This window comes from Oncorhynchus kisutch, linkage group LG30 (genome assembly GCF_002021735.2).
Source record: "Oncorhynchus kisutch isolate 150728-3 linkage group LG30, Okis_V2, whole genome shotgun sequence".
Lineage (NCBI taxonomy): Eukaryota > Metazoa > Chordata > Actinopteri > Salmoniformes > Salmonidae > Oncorhynchus > Oncorhynchus kisutch.
Window position 1 is genome coordinate 9,498,416 of NC_034203.2, and position 16,446 is coordinate 9,514,861.

General features: G+C 42.3%; 1 protein-coding gene across 11 annotated transcripts; it reads right to left on the bottom strand.

The window, feature by feature from the left end:
• Positions 1-1,309: 1,309 nt before the first annotated feature.
• On the bottom strand, positions 1,310-7,534 carry LOC109875008 (nucleolin-like). 11 transcript variants are annotated; one of them, XM_020467127.2, is made up of 15 exons: positions 7,416-7,448; positions 6,822-6,929; positions 5,668-5,743; positions 5,379-5,555; positions 5,095-5,223; positions 4,796-4,873; positions 4,573-4,696; positions 4,285-4,421; positions 4,050-4,176; positions 3,796-3,938; positions 3,494-3,623; positions 3,172-3,308; positions 2,955-3,081; positions 2,636-2,868; positions 1,310-1,671 (listed from the first exon to the last, which is right to left on the bottom strand). In XM_020467127.2, the coding sequence occupies exons 2-15, from the start codon at positions 6,837-6,839 to the stop codon at positions 1,637-1,639; spliced, it is 1,671 nt and encodes a 556-aa protein (XP_020322716.1). In that variant the 5' UTR covers positions 6,840-6,929; positions 7,416-7,448; the 3' UTR covers positions 1,310-1,636. The 11 variants fall into 11 exon arrangements, with proteins under 11 accessions (XP_020322716.1, XP_020322720.1, XP_020322721.1 ...); XM_020467131.2 differs by lacking the exon at positions 6,822-6,929 and having other exon boundaries at positions 7,416-7,534; XM_020467132.2 differs by lacking the exon at positions 6,822-6,929 and having other exon boundaries at positions 5,379-5,552; positions 7,416-7,428.
• Between the last annotated feature and the right edge of the window lie 8,912 nt (positions 7,535-16,446).

The window sequence follows — 16,446 nt, forward strand, 5'->3', positions numbered from 1 at the left end:
CTATTTGGTAGAAGACCAAGTCCATATTATGGCAAGAACAGCTCAAATAAGCACAGTCCATCATTACTTTAAGACATGAAGATCAGTCAATGCAGAACATTTCAAGAACTTTGAAAGTTTCAAGTGCAGTCACAAAAAACATCAAGCGCTATGATGAAACTGGCTCTCATGAGGACCACCACAGGAAAGGAAGATCCAGTTACCTTTGTTGCAGAGGATAAGTTCAGTAGTTAACCACCTCAGAACGCAGCCCAAATAAATGCTTCTTCGAGTTCAAGTAACAGACACATCTCAACATCAACTATTCAGTTGAGACTGGGTGAATCAGCCCTTCATGGTCAAATTAATGCAACAAAAAAAAAACACTATTAAAGGACACCAATAAGAAGATGAGACTTGCTTAGGCAAAGAAACACAAGCAATGGACATTAGACAGGTGGAAATCTGTCCTTTGGTCTGTTGACTCCCAATTTTAGATTTTTGGTTCCGCCGTGTCTTTGTGAGACGCAGAGTAGGTGAACGGATGATCTCTGCATTTGTGGTACCCACCGTGAAGCACGGAGGTGTGATGGTGTTTTGCTGGTGACACTGTCTGCGATGTATTTAGAATTCAAGGCACTTAACCAGCATGGCTACCACAGCATTCTGCAGCGATACACCATCCCATCTGGTTTGTTCTTAGTGCGACTATCATTTGTCTTTCATTAGGACAATGACCCAACACACCTCTAGGCTGTGTAAGGGCTATTTTACCAAGGAGAGTGATGGAGTGCTGCATCAGATGACCTGGCCTCCACAATCACCCGACCTCAAACCAATTGAGATGGTTTGGGATGAGTTAGACTGCAGCGTGAAGGAACAGCAGCCAACAAGTGCTCAGCATACGTAGGAACTCCAACTGTTGAAAAGCATTCCAGGTGAAGATGGTTGAGAGAATGCTTTGAAGAATCAAAAACATAAAATATAATTTTTGGGGGTTACTACATGATTCCATGTGTTATTTCAGTTTTGATGTCTTCACTATGATTATACAATGTAGAAAATAGTAAAAATAAAGAAAAACCTTTGAATGAATAGGTGTGTCCAAACTTTTGACTGCTGCTGTATACTCTGGTACTATAGCATTTACTAAAGTGTTTTTGTTTTATCTTTAACATCGAAGCTTTCTCCTTGAGGAAACCTACTGTAGAAATACTAAAAGTCCACATTTTCCATAATTTGTTGCACATTTCTGTAGCAAAAAGACACAAGATCCCTCTAAAATCTCACAAAATAAAGATTTTCAAAAAGAAAAATCTGAAAATCCACATTAAATTTGGGAACCCTTTAATTACTCAGTCTTCAATATAGTATTTGCATAATCAAGAAATTAACAATTAAAAGGTAAACTAATGGAAAACAGACAAACTCAAACAAAATGTTACACATACAGTAAGTGTGTAAGACATTACATTGTTAAGTATGAACGTGGTAGAATCTTTTCACATAAATCATTTAAACTACGAACAAATTCATTTGTTTTATTGAAATTATTAGGGATAGATGCCCATTACAAGCTTGTCAGTTAATTCAGATGTTGAATTAGAGCTCAGCTGCAGCAGTCCATTGTAAAAAAAAAAAGAAGATATTTGCTGTTTTAAGTCCTCCTTCCACCGCCGCCACCACCTCTGCCTGAAAAACAACAATAACAACAAATGACACCATCTTCCAAAGCTTGATAGAATTGTTGGTAGATATAACTTGAGTAAAGAGACATTTCAGGCACTAGAACCACATTAAAAAGTGTGAAGTACACACACACACACACACAGTTGTGAAGAGGGCATGACAGATTTGGCACAGGCACTCAGATCATCAAAAAGTTATACAGCTGAACCATTGAGAGCATGTTGACTGGCTGCATCACTGATTAGTACGGCAACTGCAAGAAACACGACTGCAAGGCACTACCGAGGGTGGAAGGTACGGCCTAGTACATTACTGAGGCCGAGCTCCCTGGCACCCAGGACCTCTATACCAGGCGGTTTCAGAGGAAGGCCCCCAAAAAATTGTCAAAGGCTCCAGTCACCAAAGCCATAGACTGTTCTCTGTTAGCGCATGGCAAGCGTTACCAGTGCACCAAGTCTGGAACCAACAAGACCCTGAACAGTTTCTACCCCCAAGCCATAAGACTGCTAAATAGCTATCTGGACTACTTGCGTTTACCCTATTTTTTTTTTACACCGACAACGCGCACACACTGGACTCTCACTCACAGATAATTACACAGACACACACATGCATACTGACACAACACACACACTTTCACACTGCCCATATACACTGCTGCTACGGTCTATGTTGTTGCCAAGTCACTTTACCTCATACCCTTGCACATGGACTCTGTACTGGTATTCCCTGTATATAGCCATGTTATTTTGACTTGGTATTGTTATTCGCTGCATATTTATTCCGGGTCACTATTTCTATTTGATATTTTTTTATGGTTAACTCTGTATTGTTGGAAAAGGACCCGTTAGAAAGCATTTCACCTGTTGTTTACGAAGCATGTGACAAATCAAATTGGATTTTAAGTATCAATTGATATGTCCTCATGACTTTTCCCAAAAATTAAATTCAAACTAGATGACCTCACCTCCTCGTCCACCCCTGAAGCCTCCACCCCTGCCCCTGCCTCGACCGCCACCTCGACCTCCGGGTTTCCCTCTGAAGCTCCTGTTGAAGCCCGTTCCTTCTCCACGAGGTCCTCGTTCGCCCTGGGGCGTGGCATAGATCAGGGTCACCTTGCTCCCGTCAATCTGAAGGTCCACCACAGCCTCCTTAACAGCCTTGCAGACCTCTATGCTCTCAAAGTCCACAAAGCCAAACCTGAGAAGTACGAAGAAGGAGTATTCAAAGCACTGTCTGAATGTAATAACAATGTGGTTTCAAAAGGGTCATATTTTGAAACATACCCTCTAGATTCACCAGTCTCCTTGTCTTTCGTAACTCGAGCTTCAATGGCACCTTCAAAGGAGCTTTTCAAAGTCTCCTCGCTCGTCTCCTTGGCAAGATTCCTGACCATCAATGTCTTGGAAGGAACTACCAAGAGAACACACAACACATAGGTATGAATGATGGCACAGTCAAACAATGTGAATTATTCACCTACGAATGTTCTGCTATATTCACCTGAGTTCTCTTGGTCACCTTCTGGCCTCTTCTGGCTGAATTTTACTCCGATGGCTCTTCCACAAATCTCTTTGTTTAACGATGATTCCATGGCTTCTTTGGCATCCTCCACACTTTCAAACTGAATGAAGGCATGACTTTAAAAAAGGGGGGGGGGGGCGACAAATTGACACAATTGTCTCAAGTTACCATGTCCATTCTGAACTTGAAATTACTATCAAATTCATCCGAACAGAATATTTATAATGATCTATTTGATGGCGCTCAAAATGTTCAGTATAGCGCAGCAAAAAGCAGGTGCAGCATCAATGTGCACCCTTACCCTCTTGGTTTGCCACTGCTCTGTGGTATTCTGACACTGACTGCTTTGAGAAAGATCTTCCTTAGGGCATCCTCTTTCGCAGTGTAAGCCAGGTTTGTCACCAATAACTCGTTATTCGGTGTGGCCTCAGCTATGGAACAGAACATTTGAGGACATGTTAACCAGTGAATGAATACACTTTGTAAAATCGGTCTCATCTCGAAGATGCTATAGAGCAACGTGACTAGCCATATAGCTATTCAAGTACCTTGTGCTTCTACAGTAATGGGAATCCCAGTGACTTCATTTCAGTCTACCCTTACCTGGAGCATTGATCATTTTTTGTTGTTGACTCTTTTCTCCTAAAAAGTCAATAACGATGACACGGCCTTGGACATCAGTCCCCTGCTTCTCCTCCAGCACTTTCTCAGCAATGGCCTCCGTTTTGAACTCTATGTAGGCAATTCTGTCACAATTAAGTAGACGCCAAGTGTTAAGAGCTGAATCCTGGGATCCACACGGTACCTTGTAAATCAAGCATTGATATCAAACGGGCACTTCGGATGACAACTCTCACCCTTTGCTTGGTCGGCCAATGCCTCTAGGAAACCTGATTTCGACCGCTGTGTCAAAGACTTTCTTCAAGTCCTCCTTTGTTGCCGAGAATGAGATATTCTTGACGTACAAGGTCTTGGCATCTTTAGCTGTGTGGGGAGGGAGATGTCTGTCAATACATAGAAATCAATCAATCAATTCTAGAAATGTCTAATATATCAGTAGCATGGAAAACTCAATCAAGATGAGACTAGTACCTTTTTTTTCCTCTGCTGTGACATCTTTGACATTAGCCTTGCCTAGCCTTATCTTTTGGTCCAGGATCTTCACCCTATCCAGCTCAAGGGCTTTTGTCAAGTCTTCCTCTGTGTGAAAGTCTACATATGCAAATTTCCTAGAGAATGCATCCCCAAAAAACATTTGACATTATGTCAATATATTTGTACAAATCCTTTGCCATGGAAAGGGGAATAATCTGTCTCGTGAGGAAATGTACAAACATTTGAAGAGTTTAAGTTTATTAAGTGCATAAAAATGGTACCCACTTTGTTATGTCCACTCGAATAGCTTGAAATAACAGACTATGCGACGTAAAAAAGTTGGCCAAGGCATCATTGATTTCCTCCACTTCCTTGGATGTGTTCAAGTTACCAACAAAAAGACAAAAACCTAATAAAAAAAAAGAAACAAAGGAGCATGTTAGCTCACTGACACCATCAATCAAGCACGCAAAACAGGAGTGATATTAACTCTTGCTCATAACCATACCACCATTAATGCACTTTGTTTTCTTAGCTGGAGAAGTCTCATCCTCTGCTTTCCTCTTCACTGGGGCTACTGCAACAGCTGGAGAGAAACGCACATAGACACATGTATTAAACCCTATTCCATACATACCCTGATGGAAGGGGGGGGGGTGATTATTAGTCCAGTTGCGTTACGCAACAAAAACTTGAGTTTTTAATGGATAAATGAAGGTAGGTGCCTCCCCTTTTGCTTCCGTTTGGTTCGGAGTGAACACAACCCTGGCAAAAATGCATTACAATTCTGTTGTTCTTTGACCTCACCCTGGTCATTTCCATTGGTCTTCTCTTCAAAATTACTGGCATCTTCGATGGCATTTTCTGACTCTAAGGTGACCTTAACAGCTTCCTCCTCAGCAGCAGGAGTTGTGTCCATCTGCTCCGCTTCACAAGCTACATAAACAATATTCATTAACAAAGGAAATACCTACTGAATTTAATGGAACAGGAAATGTTTTGCATTTAAGAAATGTCATATGAACATTATCCCTATTCCAATTACATGCTGGGACAATGTCATACACACTAAATATATGGTCTATGCTTGCCTTCCCTCAAAGCATTTTCTTTAACTGGGACATCTTTGACCTCCTCGTTCTCTGTAACATCATCTTCAATGGGAGCTACTTTATCTCCATCCTCATTAGCATCAGGTTCTGTGGAAAAGATGACCTGTGGAGTAGGGGCAGCTACCTCTGTTGATGCTGGAGAATCAGTCTGGCCTTCTGAAAGTTACATTGATGTATCAAGGACGCATTAAACAAGTAAGTTTCTCAATATACGTTGCATTAAATATTGCACAGGCTATAAAGGAGAAAATAGTTGGGAACCACTTACCAGAATTATTTTCATCCTGTTTGTCGTCACCAATCTCTCCAACTTTCTGTCTAGTTGATGTTCTTGATGGGGTTCCCTATAAAACAACCTTTGGGATAAGCATTTCAACTGGTGTTCTTTAACCCATCATCACCAACCAATCACAAACAGACAACTGGGGGAGGGTTCGATTAATCCTGCCTGGGTTTAAAATTGATTGCAGTAGTAGAGCTTGCCAGTTTGTATTCCTAAAACCAGGAAATAAATTACCTCTGGTTCGTTCAGACATCCCTTTGTGAAAAATTAATGGGGAAAGAATAGGGTTATGGAATAAACACAGAAAATAAGGTCTGAGCTTAACACAGGTTTAGGAAATCTCATTTAAAAAATGTCTATGAGATAGCAGTCGGTTAACAGGGCCTTTACGAATTATGACGCCTTTATGTGATTTATGTATTTTAATATTACATAAATTCTTCAAAATTCACTGAAACGACGTTAGCTGACGAAGATTATATCCTAGAACCAAACGTATAAGATCTCAAACCTGTGTTTACCACATACCTCGTTTTCAGCGTTTACCCAAACCCAAATATAATTTTCCTCATAGGCTTTGTCCAACGAACCATGGTGGAGTTATTGCCTACAAAAAGGCGCCATTACATTATATTAGTGAGATTGTTTCCCCAAGCAAAATGGATTGCTTTTGATAAACGCTTCATCTGCCTTTTCAACGAAAGTTGTCTAGACAACTCTAACGAATTTCATGGAAATGAGATGTTTCAGGACAATGTACCATGCTGCCTTGTTGACAAAATGACCAAGCGGCTCAGATTACTGCTTGCTTTCGCCCGATGACGTGACGGGCCTATCTATGCCGGGTGTCCCGCCGCTCAGTGTAATCGAACCCGCCCAATGAGTATTCGAAATAGATCAATTGTAACTCAATGTTCAGCACGTGTTTCAAGTGAACAACAGTGATACAAAATAGCTAGGTAACTAGCTAAACATTCCATGCCCATAGAAGTGTAGTTCCACAATAGCTACAGTAGTTAACTCATTTGCTAACGTTAGCTAGCTAGCGAGTTCAACCATGTTGTCATTTAACTTGTGGCCGTGTGAGACCAACTGTCGTGAACCATTAAACATAAGGAGATTTTAGATGTCATTCTTACTTTGCCTGATTGTGCCATGGTTTCGGAATTCTTCTTTTAGTTAGCTAATGTACTGTGCACACGACTGTTCACATGAACGGCCATGAACGGTGGGCGAAATTTCCTTCTCTAGTAGAGGGGGAGGGGCGATACATTAATATTCATGATTTTCGCCGTAGAACCCGTCGGGTTACAGGTTGAGCCACAAATAGAACAATGAGTTGAAAAAATAATTGGTTGAGCCTTCTTGAGTGCGCAAGGTAACACAGACGTTCAACAGAGCCGCCCGTTTACTTAGTTCGTGCCGCCGGTTTTTTAAATATTTTTTATTCAACTATATAATTTACACATCTTATATATTGAGAACTTGGTGGCGCTTTTACAAAACCATTGGTATTGCTCATTACAAGCGTTGCGATTTTGACATTCGAAGTGTTTGTTATTTGTGACAAGACACAGCCCATTACTTGCACCACGTTTTCATTATACGATGTGTCAACCCACATTGTCATTCATTTCGTCAACAACAAGTACAATATTACAATGTTGTTCCAATATGTGAGATAATTAAGTTATCGGTAATATCGTATAGTTTTGGAATCGAGACATACGTACTTTCGAGGCAAATACACAGGTTTCTCAACTCATACCCTGACTTTGAGAAGGGATGGCGTGACGATTAGTTTAGCAACAATGTGATGCGGCATAACAACGTGAACGCGATTGGTCGACCGTCTGCTTGGTGAGGCGTTACGTGCCTCCATTTATTGGCCAATGGGATTCCTTTCTCCAATATCTCTGTGTATGCGTGAGGGGTCGTCACTAGTTACCACAACCACAAAGTTGTAAATCCCACCTCAAATCAAAGTTTATTTGTCACGTGCGCCGAATACAACAGGTGTAAACCTTACAGTGAAATGCTTACTTACAGGCTCTAACCAAAGGTACCCAAAAAAAAGGTGTGTGTGTGTAGGTAGGTAAGGAAGTAAAGAAATAAAACAACAGCAGAAAGACATTTGAAAAAAGAGTAGCAAGGCTATATACAGACACCTGTTAGTCAGGCTTATTGAGGTAGTATGTACATGTAGGTATCGTTAAAGTGACTGTGCATATATGATGAACAGAAAGTTGCAGAAGCGTAAAAATAGGGGTTGGCGGGTGGTGGAACACAATGCCGATGTGCGGGAGCACTGGTTGGTCGGGCCAATTGAGGTAGTATGTATATGAATGTATAGTTAAAGTGACTATGCATATAAGACAAACAGAGAGTAGCAGCAGTGTAAAAGAGGGGTTGGGTGGGGAACACAATGCAAATAGTCCAAGTAACCATTGGTTACCTGTTCAGGAGTCTTATGGCTTTGGGGTAAAAACTGTTGAGAAGCCTTTTTGTCCTAGACTTGGCACTCCGGTACCGCTTGCTGTGCGGTAGTAGAGCAAACAGTCTATGATGGGTGGCTGGGGTCTTTCTCAATTTTTAGGGCCTTCCTCTGACACCGCCTGGTGTAGAGGTCCTGGATGGCAGGCAGCTTTGCCCCAGTGATGTACTGGGCAGTACGCACTACTCTCTGAAGTGCCTTGCGGTTGGAGGCCGAGCAATTGCCGTACCAGGAAGTTATGCAACCAGTCATGCAACCATGCTCTCGATGTTGCAGCCGTAGAACCTTTTGAGGATCTCAGGACCCATGCCAAATCTTTTTAGTTTCCTGAGGGGGAATAGGCTTTGTCATGCACTCTTTACAACTGTATTGGTGTGTTTGGACCAGTCTAGTTTGTTGTTGATGTGGACACCAAGGAATTTGAAGCTCTCAACCTGCTCCACTACAGCCCTGTCAATGAGAATGGGGACGTGCTCGGTGCTCCTTTTCCTGTAGTCCACAATCATCTCCTTAGTCTTGGTTACATTGAGGGATAGGTTGTTATTCTGGCACCACCCAGCCAGGTCTCTGACCTCCTCCCTATAGGCTGTCTCGTCGTTGTCGGTGATCAGGCCTACTACTGTTGTGTCGTCTGCAAACTTAATGATGGTGTTGGAGCCGTGAATGGCCATGCAGTCGTGGGTGAACAGGGAGTACAGGAGGGGACTGAGCACGCACCCCTGGGGAGCTCCAGTGTTGAGGATCAGCGTGGCAGATGTGTTGCTACCTACCCTCACCACCTGGGGGCGGCCTGTCAGAAAGTCCAGGATCCAGTTGCAGAGGGAGGTGTTTAGTCCCAGGATCCTTAGCTTAGTGTTGAGCTTTGAGGGTACTATGCTGTTGAACGCTGAGCTGTAGTCAATGAATAGCATTCTCACGCATGTGTTCCTTTTGTCCAGGTGGGAAAGGGCAGTGTGGAGTGCAATAGAGATTGCATCATCTGTGGATCTGTTTGGGCGGTATGCAAATTGGAGTGGGTCAGGGTTTCTGGGATAATGGTGTTGATGTGAGCCATTACCAGCCTTACAAAGCACTTCATGGCTACGGACGTGAGTGCTACGGGTCTGTAGTCATTTAGGTAGGTTGCCTTTGTGTTCTTGGGCACAGGGACTATGGTGGTCTGCTTGAAGCATGTTGGTATTACAGACTCAATCAGGGACATGTTTAAAATGTCAGTGAAGACACCTGCCAGTTGGTCAGCACATGCCCGGAGCACACGTCCTGGTAATCCGTCTGGCCCCGCAGCCTTGTGTATGTTGACCTGTTTAAAGGTCTTACTCACGTCGGCTACGGAGGGCGTGATCACACAGTCGTCCGGAACAGCTGATGCTCTCATGCATGCCTCAGTGTTGCTTGCCTCGAAGCCAGCATAGAACTAGCTCGTCTGGTAGGCTCATGTCACTGGGCAGCTCGTGGCTGTGCTTCCCTTTGTAGTCTGTAATAGTTTGCAAGCCCTGCCACATCTGACGAGCGACGGAGCCGGTGTAGTATGATTCAATCTTAGCCCTGTATTGAAGCTTTGCCTGTTTGATGGTTCGTCGCAGGGCATAGCAGAATTTCTTGTAAGCTTCCGGGTTAGAGTCCCGCACCTTGAAGCGGCAGCTCTACCCTTTAGCTCAGTGAGAATGTTGCCTGTAATCCATGGCTTCTGGTAGGGGTATGTACGTACAGTCACTGTGGGGACGACGTCCTCAATGCACTTATTGATAAAGCCAGTGACTGATGTGGTGTATTCCTCAATGTCATCGGAAGAATCCCAGAACATGTTCCAGTCTGTGATAGCAAAGCAGTCCTGTAGTTTAGTATCTGCTTCATCTGACCATTTTTTTATAGACCGAGTCACTGGTGCTTCTTGCTTTAATTTTTGCTTGTAAGCAGGAATCAGGAGGATAGAGTTGTGGTCGGATTTACCAAATGGAGGGTGAGGGAGAGCTTTGTACACGTCTCTGTGTGTGGAGTACAGGTGATCTAGAATTTTTTTCCCTCTGGTTGCACATTTAACATGTTGATAGAGATTTGGTAGAACTGATTTAAGCTTCCCTGCATTAAAGGGATTTCTACAATTGATCTTCTTGCATCTGCTTTTTTAAAAATCCGTACCGTAACTACACTGCTAACCTTACACCTAACCTTAAATTAGGACCAAAAAGTGAAAACTGTCAATTATTTATGCATTTTTCCCGTGATGTATTGTTGTCTCTACCTTCTTGCCCATTGTGCTGTTGTCTGTGCCCAATAGTGTTTGTACCATGTTTTGTGCTGCTACCGTGTTGTGCTGCTGCCATGTTGTGTTGCTACCATGCTGTGTTGTCATGTGTTGCTGCCATGCTATGCTGTTGTCTTAGGTCTCTCTTTATGTAGTGTTATGGTGTCTCTCTTGTCGGGATGTGTGTTTTGTCCTATATTTTTGATCTATTTTTTTATCCGAGCCCCCATCCCCACAGGAGACCTTTTGCCTTTTGATAGGCCATCATTGTAAATAAGAATATTTTCTTGACTGACTTGCCTAGTTAAAAAAAAAAGGTAAAATTTAAAAAAAGGATTAATAAATGAATTTTTACTGCAGTATACAGCAAATTAGATTTTGTTGCTATGGTAAGTAATGGAAACCATGTGTGAGCTGGCCGGAAGTCCTTGCTGTTGAGAATGTGATTAATTGCATTGATCACACATAGCAGCATTTGGTTGAGAGGTGGATAGGTCAACACTTCACAACAACTGAGGAAGGCAACACAGTGGGCCAAAGAAGAGGGCCATCCCAATGTGGCTGATAAGACGTTTCTACCCGACACCAAAATATGTGTGGAACATCCAATGCTCTCTAGCCTCCACCACCAGGCTGGATGAGAATGACAGCATCAGCGTTGACAGACTGGTCAAGTCTGAGCTTCAACAGGTTTTTGTTTTCTACCCACCACTGTTCCACTCCAAAAAACAACCACTTGTCATTGTACTGCAAAGTGTTTGGCAGAGAGAGAGCAACTTGCCAAATATGGAAACGGAATGGTTTTCCTGGATGCAACCTACAAAGGAGTCACAGCTTATGGTTATGCATTTTATGCATCATTAATCATTCAGCATGAGAACGGCTGTGGAATTTCTGTTGCTTACTTCATTGTAAGTGAGGAGACAACAGATGTGCTGAAGGTGTGCTTACAGATGATCCAACAGGTTCCCCAGGATTTTCACAAAGGTGAAAAGCTCTAGCCTTTTAGGGGCCCTAAGTGAGATTTGGATGCGGAAAATGTTTTTAGTGCCCACCCTCTTGACGGTGGAGAGCAACATTTTAGTTTCAGTTCATTTCCTGCAATTATACACATTTTATAGTGACTTATGACATGTTAAAATGATATCTGAGTGAGAGTGACTAACAAAATCAATGGGGGCCCCCTGGAGGTTAGGGCCCCTGGGAACGTGCCCTCCGTGCCCGATCGGTATTCGGCAATGATTACATACGTTTAGATGGCTGGCTAGACTAACTACTACCAATTTAAAAAATGTTAGATGACTGACATAACAAGAGAAAAACTGCTGATGTACAACCAAATTTCAAATTTCAAATTTCAAATTTCTCAATAGTAAGTTGAGACCCCGACTGAGTGCCTAACACCTCGATCACACCTAGTTTTGGTATGCCAGAAGTACATTAATTTCCAATGGAACTCTGCTTTTACCTTGCAGCATTGCATTGCAGAGAGGCAGTTGCAGTGCGTTCTGTGTGGTGCATACGTTGGATTTCTCTAGTGTATGCATCACATTGTATGTGTAGACGGCTTGATGGAAATGGTAGCTGAAAGTTTAACTTTTGTTGCACACATATCTAGATGATGCTGCATACTATTCTGTGCAATGACGCTGTAGGTGTGATCGAAGTTTTAAAAGTAAAAAAATTTATACTTTTTGGGGGAGTCAGGGCCTCCTAGTGGCTTTATGTCGCTTACACCTGGAACCGGCCCTGTACCGGCCCAATTGAATCCAACTCAACTCATGAGTTTTGAATTGGCCACACCCCACAGGATGTAGAATTTGAATGACAGGAAGTAGAATTTAATCCAGTCAGAGATACTGGACATAATGATGAGATGCTTGGGTCTCTGCCCTAACATTGGGAATTTCCTGTTTACTACTTCAATTCAAATTCAAGAACTGAAATTGAATTTGAGGTATTCTCAATTCAATTCTGAATTGAGCCCAAACCTGCTATTAATGTGATTAGTCATATATACTCAGTTTTTTATTTAGGCTATGCACATATGGATGGTCAAGAGAAACTGAGGCCATTTGACACAGGAGAGCAGGAATACTGTTGTCCGTGCAGTTGTGGCCATGAGGAATGAATTGCACAACAGTAAGATCACACAATCTTTGTAGTTTTTGTAAAGGTGTAGCATGTAGTTTTGTCCATTGCTGCCCTCTGTGACACTATAAATGTGAAAACATACATTATACATTTCTAATAGCAGCATATGTGTAAACAAACAAAAGGTACAAATGGTACGTAAAGTCCAGTGTAGAAATGTGTATTAGTGAAATAAAATCGCTGGATAAGCAATCAATCAATTTTCACAATGCTAACTGTAGTGTTGTCTTAGGGCCAGTAGGATGCACTTGTTGTCCTGGTGTAAGGGAACATCAGATGTTAACATTGAGTGAATCAAAAAAAATTCCTGGATTCCTTGCATCCCCTCCTATACCTTCTCAAAGGGCATTGGATGAGAAGATCTGAGGTCCCATCCCTTGGATCATGACTTCCAATTTGAGAAACAGAAGAGAGGCGAGGAGAGAAGAGAAGAGAGTGCAAGAAATGAAGGAAAATCTTTTGAGATTCGCCCCTAGATTTGCTTTTGACCCTAGTCCATTCCAAATTAAGCACGTCCCTTTCCATTTTCCCTCCATTTGAGTGAGCCCTCCGCTGACGTTTCAATAGCTTTTCAGCAAGAGAGCCCTTCCCTTCTTGCCTAATAATCCCATTTTCTGATTTGGTAGGCTGCATTTACACAGGATTCTACCACCACAACAGCAACACCAACAACATAGTTGAAAGATGTGAAACTTTGCCTTACCCTGGTGGTAGTCAATTACCAGAGAAATTTGGTATGTTTGTATTTTGCCTAGTAGCCGGGGTTTGTTTTGTCATTGTGGTGATAGGGTCCCATTCATTCTAGAAATATGTACAGTCCAAAACAACTTACTCACAGATAAATTCAAGTTGTCTGTTTCTTTCTTTAAAAAAATAAATAATTGTCACTTTTTTATTGTTGTGTCCTTTAAAAATGTAACACAGGCAACATCTTAAGATTAGGATACTGTTATGATGTGACTTGAACTGGAGGGTTTGTAAGACATAATAATAAAACACACCCCGTCACACCCCGAGCAACTAAGTATCTAAGGTGGCAAAACACAAACCTAAAAACTACAATGAATGGGGCCCATTCAAAACAATTCATAACTATCTACTAAGTACAGTAAGGGTTAAACCAGAAGAAAATGCTTCTCAAAAACATGTAATTTTGCCACATCGTATTCCAACTATATTTAACAGAGAAAATTGCAATTCCTTGACAATTACAACCATGATCACTACTGTAAAACCTCCTTTCAGTTTAAAATGTTTGAAGCTGCAAGGAAAAGTCTTGATTTGTACAATAATGCATTTTACCTTTTGACACCAAAACTCTTCTTAGGTTCTTTCTCTCTTTGAAATACCAATTCCCGAGGGGAAAACCAAACAAGAGGGTAGATCAGCTGCTGAGACTCCTGTACAGCGATGCCCAGGACTATTACAGGTACATTCTGTTCTGTGGGCAGCAAATCCTTAGTAACTTAAGTCATAGTCTCTCGATATTGTAAGGATGAATTGCTATCATAAATAGAAGTAAGCATACACTTGAAAATTGGCCATCATCAAAACCAACCAAACACCAGATGCTTGACTGAAGAAGATACGGTATCTGTCAATTAAACACAGGAGATAATGGATTAAAAAAATACAAATCCTCTGGAATTCTCCCACCTGTTTCTTATTACATGTCATTATTCTCTTAATATATACATTTATTTTTCAGTTGCCTAGATCACCTGTCACAGATCAGACACATGAAACCTGCCAGGAAGGACCCCTCTGCCACTGAAGCTGCCGATTTGATGAGGAATGGAGTGGATGAGGGCCTGGTGATTGACGGCAATGGCACCTGCAGTGTTCCTTCTCAGTCCAATCCACAACATTACGTTGTTGATCCTGTGAACTTCACATGTGTGTGCAGAGCCTCTCAGTCATGAATTGTGTGCAAGCACATTTGCAAACATGGTGTTGTTGGTCAGAGGTCAGTCAGTGAATGAAATACGGCAAAAACGTGCTCAGGTTATATTGGAGAAGTCATACCTACTGATAGAAACAGTCTAACTGTATTTTTGGATAACGGTAGTACTGGTGTTGTCAGTCTAGAGGATGGTTATTGTTCATGTAACCCCAGCAGCTTTGGGCAAAAGTGTGTCTGTCAACATGTTTATCACATGATAACAGAGGACCAAACTGAGCATGAGGTAACTACATCAGTCCAAAGCAGGACCACCAAGCACTTATTAAGCAACGCCCCCCACTACTGCTACACAGACTGGCATGCAGACCATGCTTGCTGAGCTTCACCAGTGGAGCACCTCTTCTCAGTACATGGAGACAAGATAGTTTTTCAACTCTGTAGAGAGCCTACGTGATTGCCATTTGTAAATGTCCCTCTTGCACATCAGCCTGCAAAATCACACCTCTACATCCATACAGACAATGATCATCCATACTATCATCTACCTCTCCATAACTTTCAATGTTTTATGTCGTTGCCATATACAGCCTATAGGATACCTACTGCTTCTGGTGGTCAGGTGGTTTCAAAAGAGATTCCACTTCAGATAATTCATCTGATTCATGAAATGTATTCATCTCATCTGGGGGTGGTGAACATAATATTCCCATGAGTATTTTAGCCAGCTGTCCCAATAGCAGCTTTAACGTTAGATTATAGTTTAGCTAATTATTTATTGATTACAACCCTTACAAAAAAAGTTAGCCGTTTTGAAACTGCAGTAAAGGTGCAGCAACTGCAGTCGACTGTGGTATTTTGGATGCAGTAATTGCAGAATGACACTGCAAAATTACTAAAGTAAAAAAAAATGTTATACACCGCAGTGTATTGTAGTTATATCTAATATAAAGTCTGTGTTTCGTGTAGGATTACCCTGGCGTGAGGTTTTGATAGCCATGGGATTATTTTTCTAATGTGAGTTTTATAAATATTTTCGCCTCAATTTACTCTCAACATTTCTAAATGCTGGCTTTTCGGTTGGTGATGACGTCGGGTCCGGGAGCCGCAGCCGATGGAACCGGGGGGCCTAAGCCAGCTCGTCGGGCTTCCACGCCCTAGCTGGCTCGAGAGGTTTTCTTGTCCCGGTTGGCTCGGCAGGCGCCCATCCCACCTCAGGCCTCAGCAGGTTCGATAGGGTTTTACGCTTCAGCCGGGTCTCATCAGGCTCCCACGTTCCAGCGGGATCATCAGGCTGTCACGCCTCAACCGGGTCGTCAGGCTCCCATGCCTCAGCCAGTTCGCCAGGCTCCCATGCCTCAGCCAGTTCGCCAGGCTCCCACGCCCCTGCTGGTTCGCCAGGTTGTCACGCCCCAGCCAGCTGGTCCTGCTCCCGCTGCCCCTCCCCTCTCTGACGAGGAGGAGTAGTAAGGATCGGAGGACCAATGCGCAGCGTGGTACGTGTTCATGCTCTTTATTAAAACAAGCTAACACTGAAACAAAACTATAAACGACACGTGAAATAGCCAACCGAAACAGTTCCGTGTGGAACACACAGACACAGAAAATAAACACCCACGAAACACAAGTGGGAAAAGGTTACCTAAGTATGATTCTCAATCAGAGACAACTAACGACACCTGCCTCTGATTGAGAACCATACCAGGCCAAACGCAAAACACAACATAGAAAACGGAACATAGACAAACCCACCCAACTCACGTCCTGACCATACTAAAACAAAGACATAACAAAGGAACTAAGGTCAGAACATGAAACAATATCTATTTATTTGTGGTGGTACATGCATTCACACAGTCTTGATTTATATGATCAGTGTCACTATTAGATTGATATGTCAAGTGATAAAATTCCAAATTTTCAATTAAAAGTTGCAATTGTGTGAGAAAACAGATTGATGGCCTCGTAAAA

Excerpts from the sequence above, each read along its gene's own strand:
- LOC109875008 (XM_020467127.2), bottom strand. Across the intron at positions 4,422-4,572 it reads ATTCGAGTGGACATAACAAA|GAAATTTGCATATGTAGACT; the intron begins GTGGGTACCATT and ends TGCATTCTCTAG. Across the intron at positions 2,869-2,954 it reads GAGACTGGTGAATCTAGAGG|GTTTGGCTTTGTGGACTTTG; the intron begins GTATGTTTCAAA and ends CGTACTTCTCAG.